This window comes from Triticum aestivum, chromosome 3B (assembly GCF_018294505.1).
Source record: "Triticum aestivum cultivar Chinese Spring chromosome 3B, IWGSC CS RefSeq v2.1, whole genome shotgun sequence".
Taxonomy (NCBI): Eukaryota; Viridiplantae; Streptophyta; class Magnoliopsida; order Poales; family Poaceae; genus Triticum; species Triticum aestivum.
In genome coordinates, this window is record NC_057801.1 from 194053266 (window position 1) to 194068507 (window position 15242).

Consider the following 15242-nt stretch of genomic DNA (forward strand, 5'->3'; position numbering starts at 1 on the left):
GATTTCCTTCAAACGCAAAGTGCCAGGCCAGGCCAGGATTCCCGGTGGTGCATCTCCACGCAAGGGTGCGCAAACAGCTGATTCCGCCTGGGGCCCGCGCGACTATAGAACAAATCAAAAGGGCGCAGAGATTCCGAGCGCAAGCAAATCGCGCGGTCCCAGTCCAGCAGAAAAAGTGAAGGGGGTGCAGTGTGGGGTGGTGCCCGCCACGTTGATTCCACGGCCCTTTCCTGCGGCTATCAACGGCTGGTCCTCCTCCCGTGCTCTTGTGCTAGGTGTACACCAGTCCTCCTTCCCACGTTTTTATTGATTAGAGAGAATCTCTCTTATACCACGGCTCTCCTATCAGATGGCAAATATGTTTATTTTACAAAAAAATGATGTTTTTTTTGTGGGGACATTTTACAAATGATGTTTAAGATAAATCGCGTCACATGTTTTAATTTAACAAGATTTTACACACATTGCATGCCTCGGATAGGCTTCTCGAGTAAAAAGAAATGGTTTCTTGTGTTTTTCTCTAGACAAGATAAACATCCGTATTATGAATTACATTCATACGACATGATGTGTTTTGAACTTTACGATCATGAAACATGGAGCACTATGTGAATCTTTTTTTTTTCAAGATAACAGAAGATGATCCTCCTCAATCTCCAAACCCAATAATACAGACAATTGTCTATGAAATATACATTTTCAAAGTAAAAAAGAAAATCCACTATTTAATGCATCCCAAACACTTCCTATTGAGTATCCTAGAATTTCTCATGCATCTAGGGTTATACACATGTACATGTTTTTAACTTAACCTTTTTTATCAGCTCACTGCCCCACTCTCCCTCCCTCCCTCTATCTATCTTCACACACATGCGCGCGCGCGATTGTGGGAGATCATGATGAGTTATCAGGCTATGGATGCCCATTATGCTCCAGAAGTGTGTGGGCCGGAGGGTGTTAGCACTCGACTCTTCGACCTAGATTGAATTGTTACGACACGGGCAGTGGAAATAAATTTAATTTAGTTAGGCCTTAGGCTTATCGTTTCACTTAGAGTTTAGGCAGTATTTTCCCCTTGCGTCTGAAAAACGAGTCAAGAAACACAAATGACAACCCTTCAAGGCGATGAAAATCATAAAAGGGAGGCGGATAGGATATTGTTCTCATGGCAAAGTTGGACGAACGGCTTCCGACTAATCAAACACATTTTGCAAGACATCTGGGCCAATGCTATGATTGAAAACCACACACACTAGAAGAATTTTCCAACGTAACACCGCGGTGAAACAAACACAAGCCAGATTTCGGCATAACCAAATGCAAAAATCATCTCCACATCCAACCAACTCAAGGCCGTCGGGAATAAATGACCACTGCAAAATTATCAAAAGCCAATAACTACCCTAGTACGCACACATACCCCTTGGCGGTTGTCCTCTGGGCTCTAGGCCTCTAGCGACTCGGGCGGCTAGTGTTGCTCACCTCTTGTCGGCGCCGACATGTTTGCTCCGTCTACTATGGCCTTAGGCCATGGAGGCATGGTGGATCTCGGTCCTTGCCGGTGGAAGGGCTTCATTTCCTTTTCAGATGTCTTTCTGTGCCTGTTTAGGGTTTGTGTCATGCTCAGGAAGGAGAGACGACATCGGCTCCCTGAAGATGGGATAATGTTCGCCCCACCTAGCCCCCGTCCCAACGGTGCGTCTAGCCTTGTCGGAGGGCGTGTGGAGGTGTGTCTTCGGTGGATCACGTGGGATTTTGTCGACACTTGTCTTCGGTGCATCTGCTTGGATCCAGTCTTTGTTCGCCTGCAGTCTTTGTTCGCCTGCGTTTGCGTGTCTGCCGGTTGGATCCTTCCAATCTATACTTCTCTTCATCAACGGACAATGGTGGTTGTTGTTATGGTGCATTGGCCCTATGGAGCGTTAGCACAACGACTTTCGGATTGTCTGCTACAACAAGATTTGCACCTCCGGTGAGGAAGGCGTAATGAAGGCGGCGTGCCTTCGGCTGGCTACAGTGATTGTAGTCGTCACTAGGTGTAGTTTTTACTTTTAGTGCCCTCTGTACTATCTTGACAGTTGATGAATGATCGAAAGTTTTCAAGAGTAGAGAAAAAAAAGGCAATAATAACTTCCCAAAATCCATGTCCACGGTTCACCAAACCTACTGGAGTACTTGCTTGTGGATTTGGTTTTCCTTGTGTGCTCGTGTACACGAAGCATTTTCTTCAAACTCTACCAGGGGACATGTTGGTCCGTGGCAAAAGCACCCCGCCGTCCACCCCGAGTCCTCTCCCCGCTCGCTCTCCACCGTCCAATCCAAATCCAACGTCCCCGATCTTCCGATCAGACCTAAACCCATCGCATCTATAAAACCCCACCACGCCAGAAATCCTCCTCCCCCGCATTCTCTTCCCCTTCAACTCCCACGCGCACCGGCACCTCCCCTTTTCTTGCGGAGGAGCAGCGTTAGGGTTTCGGAAAGCTAAGCCATGGCGGAGCAGCCGCACGCCGAGGACGCCGGCCACAAGCCGGAGACCCTGATGGAGAAGATCGCCGACAAGCTCCACGTCGGCGGCGGCGACCACTCCTCCTCCTCGTCGGACTCCGACAAGGAGGAGCACCCGCGCCCCTCGGCCCCGCCCGCCCCCGCCCCCGCCCCCGCCGCCTCCGAGGTCACCACCGCCTCCTTCGCCGCCTCCGCCTCCGCGGCGGCGGCCGACGCCAAGAACAAGATGTTCCGCCTCTTCGGCCGCGAGCAGCCCATCCACAAGGTCCTCGGCGGAGGCAAACGTATGGCCCCATTACCGATCTAACTGATGCTCGTTTTTTAGTGACTTTGCTTAAACGCGTAGATCGGATCGGATTATGTGGATCTGGACGGGTTTGGGTCTCGGGTTTCGTACTAGATCTGGTATAAGGCACTGATTGGGTAGTGCCGGTGAGGTTTAAGCCTTCTTTTTTGGGCGGCTGGGTCTGTTCAGATCCACAGGGACGGTGCGTCACCAAAGCCAACGCTACTGGAGCGACCTGATATACGCTGTTGGTTTCGAATTTGGTCAATGCAAGCTGTCTTCGTATGGGTTTTGCTGTGGTCGTGCGATCTGATCTTTAAGATTCCTCCCCTGTATTTATTGTGCAAAAATGGATACTGGTTTTTGATAGTAATAGTAAGTTTATGCTCTGTCGTAGTCCATATGGCTGAGCTGCTAAAATAGGATATTAATATTTCAGTTGGCTGGCTGCTAAAATAGGATATTACTATTAATAGTACCGTTGAGCATTACCTGCGCTTGAATCTATGTTTGTCAGTTTGTGGCAGAATCATCTTCAGGCGCTCAGTGAATTCTCTGCTGTGTCCTTGCTAAGTCGCTAGTGTATAGAAACATTGTTTCTTGTATGAGAATTATCATCATATATGACTCTTAGGTTTGTTTTCTCTGAATTTTAAATAAAGAAACAATAAACCTTGTGGTGTTATTGCTACTTCTTCCCTTTCTCAAACTTACAAACATTTTGGAAATATTGAAGTTCAGCTTAAGATTCTCTATAGAATTACCATGATTTTGGAGCACCTATGCGCCATTAGTCGTTGCACATTGCAATATAACTAATACTCATGGACTAAAGAAATAGAACTACAATGTGGTTTCTGTGTATGGTACATTTGTGTCTTTTCGTTTTTGCTTTGAACTTGAGCTGTTAACCATAGGCTGAAAACATGCAAATCTAGAGGGCATCCTTACTCTGTTGTGAATCCTTAACGGGCAGCAGAGGTTAAACAACTAGTTGTGTTTTCTTGCCTTGCATTGTCACTCCATAAGTTTTCACAGAGCATCTTGCAACATTTTTTAACTGTCATATTCTATTTCTACTCCTTAAACACTGCCAAATTTATCTGTCTTGTATTATATTGTGACTAAGGTGTCATTTGTGAGCACATGTTATGTAATTTCATGATCTGCCAATCTTGCTGTTGTATTCACTTTGTTTCTCTATTCTGCAGCTGCTGATGTGTTTATGTGGAGGAACAAGCACGTCTCTGCTGGAGTACTAGGTGGTGCAACTGCAATCTGGATCCTTTTTGAATTGCTTGGCTACCATCTTCTGGCTTTCCTTGGCCATGCTCTCATATTCTCTCTGGGTGTTCTCTTTCTCTGGTCTAATGCCTCATCATTCATTAACAAGTAAGCTATCTTCATCTCAGTATCACAGATTACATGTGCATACGCTTGCACGTTCAAGAGTTAGTCCTTAAAAATGAGTTCTAAATTCTGCCACCCATTTCAGGTCTCCCCCAAGGATTCCCGAGGTGATCATTCCTGAAGATCTGGTTGTCAACATTGCGCTATCTACACGTCATGAGATCAACAGAGCCTTTGCAAACCTTCGTCAGATTGCTCTTGGCCGCGACATAAAGAAGTTCCTTATTGTATGTCTGTTCTGCCATTGTTTACCAAGCGTTGTTCTTACATCAGTCTGGATTTGCCTCATTTAACTTATTTTTACAAAATTGTAGGTGATTGCTGGTCTATGGCTGCTTTCCATTCTCGGCAGTTGCTGCAACTTCTTGACGCTGTTCTACATTGGTAAGGGATCTCAACTTTGTATACCATTTTCAGCAACTCTTCCCTATATGGATTTGGCTAACAGTGGATTTTTCTCTTCTATGTCAAACAGTTTTTGTGGTTCTGCACACAGTTCCAGTAATCTACGAGAAGTATGAAGATCAGATTGATACCTATGGTGAGAAGGGGTGGATTGAGGTTAAGAAACAGTATGCTGTGTTTGATGCCAAGGTTCTGAGCAAAGTGCCGAGGGGCCCCTTGAAAGACAAGAAGAACTAGAAACGAGTGGTACCGTGTGGAATGGAATGATGGCGACTGGTTCGTGGCTGCCCTTGTGGTATGAGCACCAAATTTCTCACCGGTTGTCTTGTGTTATGTAAGGCTGTTTTCGATGTTTGCGACTTTGATGAGAGTAGCCCCGGGTAGCTTACCCTCCAACAGTAATGCAGAGGCAGCACTTGTTTTGCTGTACCGCTGTTTGATTTTTGATCTGTTAAGGTGTCGCATGGGTACGGTTTCTGGACGCTGATTTTGCTACTTGCATTGCTGCAGTTTGGAGTATTGATGATGTTTATCAACTCGTTGGGCTTTAGATGTCATGTACTCGTTTCTATTGTACTACTGCTATCATTGTTGCAAAACAACTTTTTGTGCTATTAAAGCCCAGCCTGCGTGTGTTCAGAGTGCATCGTTGGCACACAATTGCTGGAGTTTCTCTACCACATAAGTAGGAGTGGAGATTCTCGAGAAAAAACATAAGTAGGAGTGGAAACTTACCGACTAGTGTCAGTATTCTCAAATTGTAGTGCACTTCAGGCATGAGACCGCTCATTTACAGTACAAGGATTAACAGTACACGCTTATTTACAGTACACTATGAAATCCTAGAAATCTCTGACATTGCATTATTTTAAACAAAAACATAACTAAGGAGTTTCACTAGATTCATGAGGGAAGCATACTGATACACAGACTGGCACGCTGATACTGTTTTGTGGCCAACGACAACCTACCAAGCAGCATGAACTACCTATACACAAGACATGGGGGATCGAGAGATGCACACAAAGGAGCAAAACTAAAAGAAAGAACAAAAATCAAAAGGATCTGCCCTGCAGATTCATTATTAGTGTAGTAGTACAACAACCGAACACAGGCAAACTACAGTTTACGTGGCGATAGACTGTCCTTTCATGTAGCTGTTCGCCATCTATTCTACTTTCCGAATTATGTTCATACACTTGTGTTCACAGGAAGTATGTCAACTGCTCCTTCTTCCTCGACCCGCCTTCACCATACAAATCATTCCATTGCTTCAACTCACCCATTATGGAACCTTCAGCAGCAAAGCTCGCCGCCACCTGCAATTCCAAGTTTGCCAGATATTAGCACGTTCTAATGTGTCCAAGTTATCAGCTTTCAGCTCCACTGTTATATACTATTAATTAATGGCTTCTACTACATGCTTGCATTTGTGAATACTATTTGCATTGTGCTAGAAAACCAGTTCACCTGGTTCTTTGCTTCTTTCAAATCTGCCATGTTTAATGGCCTTAGAATGATCTCCTTGTCCTTTTCTTTCATCTTTGAAGGATCTAGTGGAGTGCCTCCCTTTTCCAGTTTCATCTTCTCCTGGCAATATTTGAGTGTTAGCTTCAGAAATTTGACAGGTTTTTTCATGGATACAATGCTTAGTATGGTGGTGATTAGATTACCAGTTCCTTCTTCCTTTCCTTCTGTATCAGTTCCCTCACAGGGCGATATGCCGCCGTTGTGCAAAGGTTCTGTGCAGAGCAAACTGAGTTAGCCAACAAGTGTTTTAAGTGGAGAAAGATTCATGTCTCATGATACTAACCTTGAGATCACTGCCACTGTATCCCTCAGTCATGGTTGCTAGTTCCTTATAATCTAGACTTTCATCAACTTTCTCCTTCGACAGAAGCCTCTTCATAATCATTTCCCGATTTTGCACTGATGGTAAGCCGACCATGATTCTATGAAACCAAAGGAGCATGTGCTTCAGGCAAAATGGCAAACAAAAAATAACGCTAGGGATTGATTTCAAGGAAGGGATGCCAACCTGCGCTCAAACCTTCTGATGATAGCCTCGTCAAGATCAAAAGGACGGTTGGTCGCAGCAAGAACAAGAATTTTTTGATCTGGTCTTGACAGGAGACCATCCCAGTGTGTCATAAACTCATTCTTAATCTTCCTCATTGCCTCATGCTCTCCAGCTCTGTTTCGCTGCCCAAGCATGCTATCAACCTCATCGACGAAAATGATAGTGGGCGATACTTTAGCAGCCAAAGTGAACAGTGCTCTAACATTCTTTTCGTCTTCACCAAACCACTTTGATGTGATAGTCGACATCGATACGTTTATGAAACTTGCTTGAGCTTCATTTGCAATAGCCTTGGCTAGCATCGTCTTGCCAGTTCCAGGAGGACCAAAGAGTAATATACCTCTACAGGGCTTAAGAAGACCCCCCTTGAAGAGATCTGGCCGTCGGAGGGGTAGCATGACAAGCTCTTGAAGGGATTCTTTGATATCTTCCAATGCACCGATATCATCAAATGAAACTCCAATTTCATTCGCGGGTATCACTTCTGGTCTGATGCGCTTTTCAAACTCATTATCTGGGGGCACTTCCTAAACGCAATAAAAAGGAATTGCAGATGGGTAAATTAGTTTCCTGGAACTTGCACAAAGTAACATTAAAGTGGCCAATAGTTATCTTACTGGTAGTTTTGCAGGTGGAGGTGGATTCTCTGGTTTCTTTGGTTCTGTTTTGCTCTCAGGAGGAGGAGCTGGAGTAGCGGCAGCAGGAGCTGCTGGTGGCAGCAAAGTTGCAGGTTTTGTTTCCAATTTTGCAGCAGTCGGAGCAATTCTCTTTTCAGAAATCTATGTAGTTGAGGCATGTCATTGTTTATAATTGTTAATTCTAAAATATTCTAAACTTTCTAATAGAATTGGATGCCTATGCTAGAAATCAAGCCACCTCGTTGGAAAAACAATAAATAGGTACTCCCCCTGTTCTAAAATACAACGCATGTAGATTTTTTTCAAAAGTAAGCTTTGTGAAGTTTGACCAACTTTATAGGGAAAACAATGTACATCTATAATACCAAATAAACATTGCATTTATTCGATATTATTAATGTTGATTTTTCCCCATATAAACTTGGTCAAACTTTACGAAGCTTGACTTTTGAATAATCTACATGCATTATATTTTGGAACCAAGGGGAGTACAAATAAATTAAATAGCGGAACCTAGAAGTGCAAAAACAATAAAAAGAAACAAACCTTTCGAGCGTCAGTGTGTCTTTCCAACTTCATGGTGTCCTTATCGCTCATCTTGTTCTCTTGAAAAATTTCCAATGCATGGGCCAAGCTGCACAATTGAAGAGTCATAAACCAAGGCAGAGATGATGAAGCCAACAGACAACTATAGCAATTACCTTTTAGCAGATAGAATTAGTTTTCCGTTCCGGTACTCTGGGTCTTTATGATTCATCAAGTGGTAAGAAACTGCAGATACCACAATCTCCTCAATATACTTACTGAGGCCCATTGTATCGGATAGACATATTGAGCCTAAATCAAGACACTCGAGATCATTCTCTGCAAGGACTTCCGTGATATGGTTCCGATTATCTTGAAACTGAATAATCTTCATATCTTCTTCTAACTGGGAGTTCCAGCTCACAAGGCAATTCTCATTTTCGGGCGGCTTGATGTCTATGTTATATGGGAATAAAGCAGATAGCCTGTCATCCAGCTCGTCATCATCAAAGTCCATATCCACAATTCTTGAGCCGAGAAGTAGCACTGGCCCTTCAAGCTTGGTCAGTAGTTTCTCAAATAAGAGATACATTTTGGGGGACTTGTGAAGAAACTTCTCGACATCTCTTATGTAGAGGACAATAGGGCTCTTCTTAGATACTTTATGCAGAATCTTGTACAACGCTTGTACCAACATTTTCTCATCAAAATTCCAGCTACTAGCACGTCTGAGAGGAGCTGCAGTGCAAAAAGAAAAAAAATATGCATAGTGTGAAGCAGCAGCGCAACAAGAAATAGTGAAGTTAATCTACAGCAGGAGAAGCAGTGGAAGTGTGGAACAAACTTGGCAACAAAGTGATACAACTCATATATTCTTCTCTGTACATTTAGATTCCAACTTTGTGCATGAGATAAGCGTTATCTCAAGGGAACTAGACATGCAAGCATGTGTGTCCATACCTTCCAAGTAAAAATGTTAAGTGTGTAGGATAACGTGAACACTGCGGTGCATCGACAGAAATAACATAAACAAACTACTTCTCGTCGGTTTGTGCATTACTTCCATAGTGATAATTGTTGCATTTAGATCTGTTTCACTACCTTGCAAGTCGGAAATTAATAACAGATCACCATTTGACATGCTAAGCAAGTAAGCAGCATAACGTGGAAAAGCTCAAATACACACAATGTATACATACATGAAAACAAATAATTTCCTCAAGGTGACGAAATTTATTTTGTGCCATTGCAAGTCTTTCAAAAGGACATGGTATGACCTGAGTTACTTGGAGCGCCTTGCGATGCCAGGCTACTCATATCGGATGAAGTAGATGCATTTCTTCTGAGCTTGGGCATGCTGTTTGTACTTTCAGAGCTCCTGGAAATTTATTAGGAAATAAGTAAATGTTTTTTTGTAATGGGTCCACTATAGTGAATTTTTCTCACACCTTAATTTCATGTCGGTCATACTGCTTTGTCTACGTATACCTCCTGCAACATAAAATGGAAATACATCAATGAATATACCGATACAAATTCTGAAAGTAGATACACACAATGGGAATCATGTTCTACAGTGCATGCATGCAACTGAATTTAGTTATGCCCCAAGAGCGAGTATTGATATTCCTTCACAGCATTCAGTCTAAATGAAGGCCAAGTTAGGTAAAGTCAGTATAATGGTCGATGCTTTATTCACAAGAACTGCACTGGGTGAGAAACTTCATTTATGTTTTAATATAAAACATGAAGTTCATTTATTTTTCAAGTAAATTCAGGAACTTTATTTAGTCTATCAGTTCCACAGATCTTCTGATTCTCTAGAACTCTGTTGTTTGAGTACTTGTTTTATTAATCAATGAATTCAAATGCACACGACATACATATTGTGTCAATATATGAGAAAAAGGCATACACCCTCTTTTTCTTCTATGAATAAGAATGGACTCATGATTTGAGGCTTCTAGTATGTGTGAATCACTAAATCAGTGTAATATTGATATGAAAATACATGTTCCATCCAGTTTGCATAAATAGGATTGTACATGGATGTTCTCATCAACTGCTAATCATTGACCTGAGTTGAACATATTTAGATAAAAACTGAAGTAGGTTGCTACCACTACAGAAGAACGAATACAAACTAAATGCTGAAGCGTCACCTCTGGATTGCTCCTTCTGTGGAGTCATTGTAAAAGACTGGAGTAATCCAGACATCTTTTCAAGAGTCGTCTCGGAGATGGATCTTGTAACAGACTGATGAGAAGAAAAATACTCTCCAGTTAGCAGTTATTAGATAAAATTTACCAATATTTTCCGTCGACAAACTAAAAAGAATCAGTGAGTGATGCAGAACAAATAGTGCCAATGTATCAAAAATAAGCTCATGAGCGCACCAAACATTCAGAAATGGAAAGATTGGAAACAGTATGCAACTATGGCAAATTTTGAAGATCAAAAGCAGAGCCAGTGGTATGCTAAGGTCTTACCTGTTCGCTGCCACCGGTGCCATATTTGCCGTGAAGCTGCAAGGAATACCATTGCATTACAACATATCTAAAACATATCTAGCGACGTGTAACGCAAGGACTAATGCTCCAGCAAAACTTACCTTTATGAGAAAATCCGTAGGATCCAGCAGGAGGATTTTCGCTTCGAAATAGTGAGCGAGCGCCTTGGCGAGCATCTGCTGGTAAAGCTCTTCAAGAGAGGAACTTGGCCTTAGATTACTTGGTCCGAAGCAGCGGAAGTATGGTCAAGCAAAGTCCTTGAGCTGTTGTGATGAAGATGGTTTTTACCTGCAGGGCCTGACAGCAGAATCGCACGGCTAGCCGGAGCAAGATTCCTGGTGTATTTGGAGATCTCTGCTTGCTTCAGGTGGACGTACGCGGCGCTCGTCAGCACGACGCGTGTTTGCTCACTGCAAAGGGGGCGATTGAGGGGGAAAAAAGACAGACATGGATGAGGACTGCATGAGGTGAAAAGCAGAATTGTACACTAGAAAACATAGCTTAGTGCGCGCAATCTATCAGTAAACTAGTGTCATGCATGGTTCGCTGATCCAAGCAGATTTTGCTCATAAAACTGACAACATAGAGAGACTCTTCTTGAGCTTTTGAACCCTCTGGGTTTCTCCTGCCTGTAATCCGAGTTCTGACAGCATAGCGACTCTGTCACCACTTTCATGGACATTTCAGAAAGGAAAAAAGACATTTCACTTCTTTCAGAAACCCAAAGCTCCATGAGGCTGAAAATTACACAAAAACTCTGGATTTTTCACTTCTTCTTTTACATGCAAAATATGCAGTTCATATGTAACCGCCTTTCATGGAACCAACTATTCACCAACTGGGATTCTCCTGCCTGTGATCTGAGTTCTGACAGCATAGCGATTCTGTCACCACCTTCCATGGACATTTCAGAAAGGAAAAAAAAAGATATTTCACTTCTTTCAGTGACGCAAAGCTCCATGAGGCGGAAAATTAGACTACACACAAACTCTGGATTTTTCTTCTTCCTTTACATGCAAAATATGCACTTCATATGTAAATCTAATTGATGCACATCACACAGAAATGATTTCATTTTCCCCACCAAAAGATCAGCCCAAAACATCTGGGACGATGGAAGGTGACGGGACAGCTTCTACAGTTCCATGAAAGGAACAGCCCCGAGAGTCTCACTCACATCGTCGAGAGATGAACGTTTTTGCGACGGAAGGAGGGCGTTTACCTGAGGTAGTACGGGAACTCGTCGAAGGTGACCTTGCTGTCCCTGCCGTCGACGACGAGGCGGCGGAGCTCGTGCTCCACCCGCTCCAGCGTCACCCCGGCCCGCGCCGGGCCTCCCGACCCTCCGCCCGACCACGGCGCGGACGCCAGCCCCAGCCCCACGCCGACGCCTATCCCGATCCCCACCGCCGACATCACCATGTGCTTCCCCTCCATGCTGGCCGGCCGGCGCGCCTCTCCGTCCGACGGTGACGCGAGCCAACGTGGAGCTAGCTCCTCCTCGGACCGCGCGCGTGTCTTCGTGAGTGTGGCTAAGAGAGGGCGGAGAGAGATCAACGGGGGACGGACGATGACGACGACGACAGCATCTGGTCTTGCTAATAATGGATGGTTCCGGCGAGATGGATGGGAGGGGGAGCGGGAGGGGGTGGCGCAAGTGTCGGGCCTCTATCTCTCTGCTCGTTGCGCTGTGTGTGTGTGTGTGCAGCGCTGTGCAGGTTTCTCGTGTGTTCTTGGCTGCGTAGCCGCGGGAGGGGCAATGGGGGCTGGGCACGCGGCCGCGTACGTGTGCAGTGTGCAGTGTGCTGGAGTATATGAAAGGAGGCGATGAGGATGGGCATGGGCGCGTGTGTATCATTGCTGCGATCGTTGGAGAGGTGGCGATGACATGCAGCATGCCGCTATTGGATACAGGGACTCTGGGTTTCACTGAATTATGCGCCGGTCTTCAGTTACTCAAGCCTCATTTGACTTGTAGGATTTTTTAGGGATTCTAAAGGATGGGATTTTTAAGATATTTTTTTCTTTGGAGCCTTTGGTTCGTAGGAATATATTCCTATTCATATCTTGTATAGGAACTAATCCTTCATATTTTTTAAAACATAAATTAGTCTAAACTCAATTGAAAAATTTCTATCATATGCATCAAATGACATATCTTGCTCTATAAGAATTGAGGCTTTTTCCGATTTTCCTGTTCCTGTGATACTTCTATTGTGTGAACTAAAGGAGGCCTCACCCGCAAAAATAATACTAAAGGAGGCCTCGAACTTCAATGTGGTACTACCTCCATTCCGAATTACACAATGTTTTGGATATATAAAATACATATAGACTGAAATGAGTGAACAAAAATGCAAAAACACATCTATATACAAGCGGTTAAAAAGAAAGTTAGGATATCTTATAGTTTTGAACGGAAAGGGTAGTATTTTGGGTTGAACTTTGATCGTAAATTTAAGTAAAAAAATGCAAGTTATATGTATAACAAAAATAATATCGGTGGAAGTTCTTTTTTTAGAAAATTTCTGATCTATTCAAGGTAGTATAAATAACGTCAGAAGTAAAGTATTATATCCAGGTCCGTGGACTACCGAGTGACGACTATAAGCACTAGAGCGAGCTGAAGACGTGGCGTCGTCATCATCTCTCCCTCATCGGAGCTGAGCAAAACAAACACCGACCGAATTCCGCGAGATCCATAGAGACAAACCTCCACACGCTCTCCAACGATGCTAGAAGCACCGTCGGGACATGGCTAGGCTAGAAGAACCTTATTTTATCTTCAGGAAGCGGCCGTCACCTTGCCTTCCTGAGCATGATACAAACCCTAACAAAACTCGAACAAACATCTAAAAATAGAGCCCTATCGCTGGTATGGGCCGAGATCCACCACACCTCCATGGCCCTAAGGCTACTAGAGATGAGATAGACCGATTGTGACACCGGCAGGAGTCAGGGGAACCCTACCGTGTGGTGCCCTCGCGCCACGAGGGGTTGCGGGAGTCTGGACTATGTAACGATGATCGTGCACGGTCAGTCATTTGAATTTTTCTTTGACCACTAGCTTCATCTATTTGTTCTACACAACTCTCATGTTGTAAGTTTTTTTGTTCCAATGCTCATAAACAAACTTCAAGTGTGGTGGTTTGAGGTAAGTTCACTACATGGACACGGAGTAAGATTTACCGAAAAAGGCTTTCGCCCCGCTTTATATTATAAAGCAACCACCCAAATCAAACATCCCACAAGGTTCCACACATGTCCAAACACACACACACACACACACACACACACACACACGGAGGTTCACATGCATACAAATAAGACACGAGGGTCAGAGCTGAGGGCACAACACAACAAGCCCAAAACACACACAACACGGCGCAGAGCGCAAAGCACAAGGCGCAAAGCAGTCCGACAGCCTAGTCGGGCTCAGGCGGAGGGGGCGGAAGCGGGGGAGCCACGTGGAGCGCCATCGAGCAAAGATCGGCGAGGAGGTTGGTGATGACGTCCCGGTCCTGGGGGCGGCTAAGCGTCCGCCAAAGTGTCAGGACCCCGACTCGATGTCACATCGATCTACCCGGTAACACATCATATCACTTTGCGGCCTCACGCACGGCATCCCCACGGGTGTCGTCTTACCTTTTCCCGGGACCGTTTGCGCCTTTTGGCTCACGTATATGATAGTGTCGCTAGCATCCATATGAAAAGGAGCCCGGGCTGACATGACTAGTCGTAAACCCAAAGTGGCACAGACTTACAGGGACAGGCATCCATGACCCAGCTTCGAACGTGTCGGTCATCAGCAAGTGGGTCCGGGCTGTAGCACTGGGCTAGCAGGACTCCGGTAAACCGGGCTGTAGCGGGCTAACAGGACTCCGGTACTCAAAGCGTGACATTTCCCCGAAGGGACAGACACAGGAACGAAGAAGGACACATGCCGGCCAGCCTAAGTGTTCCAGAGCAGTAGCAAGCTACCATGGCTCAGCGGTAACACTAGGAGACATTTCCCGGTAAGAGAGGCTACTAAAGATAAACAACTAGATAGTCAGATCCCACACATAGCACTATACATTACACGTACGCATAACATGCAAGTATGTGCTGTACAACATGGCATCACAGCATAACTCAACAATTATATAGATAAAGGCTCAGAAGAGCCATCATAGCATTTATTGCAAACAGGGGTCACAAGACCCGTCATACAGAGCATACAAGCAACAAGCGGAAGCATTACATGTCTGGGTACAGACATCTACAACTGAAAAAGGCTGGAAGCCTGACTATCTACAACATCCGATCAAGATCGTAGCTGAGGTACTAGCTACTAGTCGAAGTCCACGAGAACACTAGAAAGACCGAAGTCTCCGCTGCAAAAACATAAATGAAGCAACATGAGTACAAAGGTACTCAGCAAGACTTACATCAGATCCTAGCATACATGCATTTGTGTCAAGGGTAATGTGGGGTTTAGTTGCAGCAAGCCAGCTTTGACTCTGTGGCTATCCTGTTCTACGACTACCAGAAACTTTTGAGGTGAAACAACGAACACGAGTCCACTAATCACCACACAATACACTACTATGGATTCATCCCCGTCTCCCTACGAGAAGGCCATCCATAGCACTCACACTTGTCTTGAGCATTTTAGAGTATCCACTTCAAGTTGTCTATGTACCATGTAAGCATCCAAGAAGTCCATAACCGCGGACCCGGCTATTCGAATAGATCATGTTAACCCTGCAGGGGTGTACTTCTTCACACACGCTCTCGCCACTTACCGCCATGTACACGTCGTGTATCTCGGCAACCTTCAAGCGGAAGCCTGGCGAGGGTGTCGGCCACGACCTGACTAACCACACAAGACTCTAGTC

The 15242-nt window shown here is 44.6% G+C and overlaps 2 protein-coding genes across 2 annotated transcripts; one reads left to right on the top strand and one right to left on the bottom strand.

The window, feature by feature from the left end:
* The first annotated feature begins 2388 nt into the window (after positions 1–2388).
* LOC123069325 (reticulon-like protein B1) lies at positions 2389–5166 on the top strand. Its single transcript, XM_044492157.1, has 5 exons — positions 2389–2792; positions 4006–4186; positions 4290–4431; positions 4519–4588; positions 4680–5166. The coding sequence occupies exons 1-5, from the start codon at positions 2492–2494 to the stop codon at positions 4844–4846; spliced, it is 861 nt and encodes a 286-aa protein (XP_044348092.1). The 5' UTR covers positions 2389–2491; the 3' UTR covers positions 4847–5166.
* A 309-nt stretch (positions 5167–5475) lies between these two features.
* On the bottom strand, positions 5476–12143 carry LOC123069324 (uncharacterized). Its single transcript, XM_044492156.1, has 15 exons — positions 11585–12143; positions 10651–10772; positions 10464–10552; positions 10342–10377; positions 10015–10108; positions 9301–9343; positions 9130–9230; positions 8029–8590; positions 7874–7961; positions 7307–7468; positions 6648–7216; positions 6423–6561; positions 6283–6351; positions 6080–6199; positions 5476–5928 (listed from the first exon to the last, which is right to left on the bottom strand). The coding sequence occupies exons 1-15, from the start codon at positions 11797–11799 to the stop codon at positions 5815–5817; spliced, it is 2523 nt and encodes an 840-aa protein (XP_044348091.1). The 5' UTR covers positions 11800–12143; the 3' UTR covers positions 5476–5814.
* Between the last annotated feature and the right edge of the window lie 3099 nt (positions 12144–15242).

Coding starts and splice junctions, on each gene's coding strand:
- LOC123069324 (XM_044492156.1), bottom strand. CDS start 11,799: ATGGAGGGGAAGCACATGGTGATGTCGGCGGTGGGGATCGGGATAGGC. Junction 10,773..11,584: donor GAGTTCCCGTACTACCTCAG/GTAAACGCCCTC, acceptor CCCCCTTTGCAG/TGAGCAAACACGCGTCGTGC. Junction 7,469..7,873: donor GACACACTGACGCTCGAAAG/GTTTGTTTCTTT, acceptor TCAACTACATAG/ATTTCTGAAAAGAGAATTGC.
- LOC123069325 (XM_044492157.1), top strand. CDS start 2,492: ATGGCGGAGCAGCCGCACGCCGAGGACGCCGGCCACAAGCCGGAGACC. Junction 4,187..4,289: donor GCCTCATCATTCATTAACAA/GTAAGCTATCTT, acceptor CACCCATTTCAG/GTCTCCCCCAAGGATTCCCG. Junction 4,432..4,518: donor ACATAAAGAAGTTCCTTATT/GTATGTCTGTTC, acceptor ACAAAATTGTAG/GTGATTGCTGGTCTATGGCT.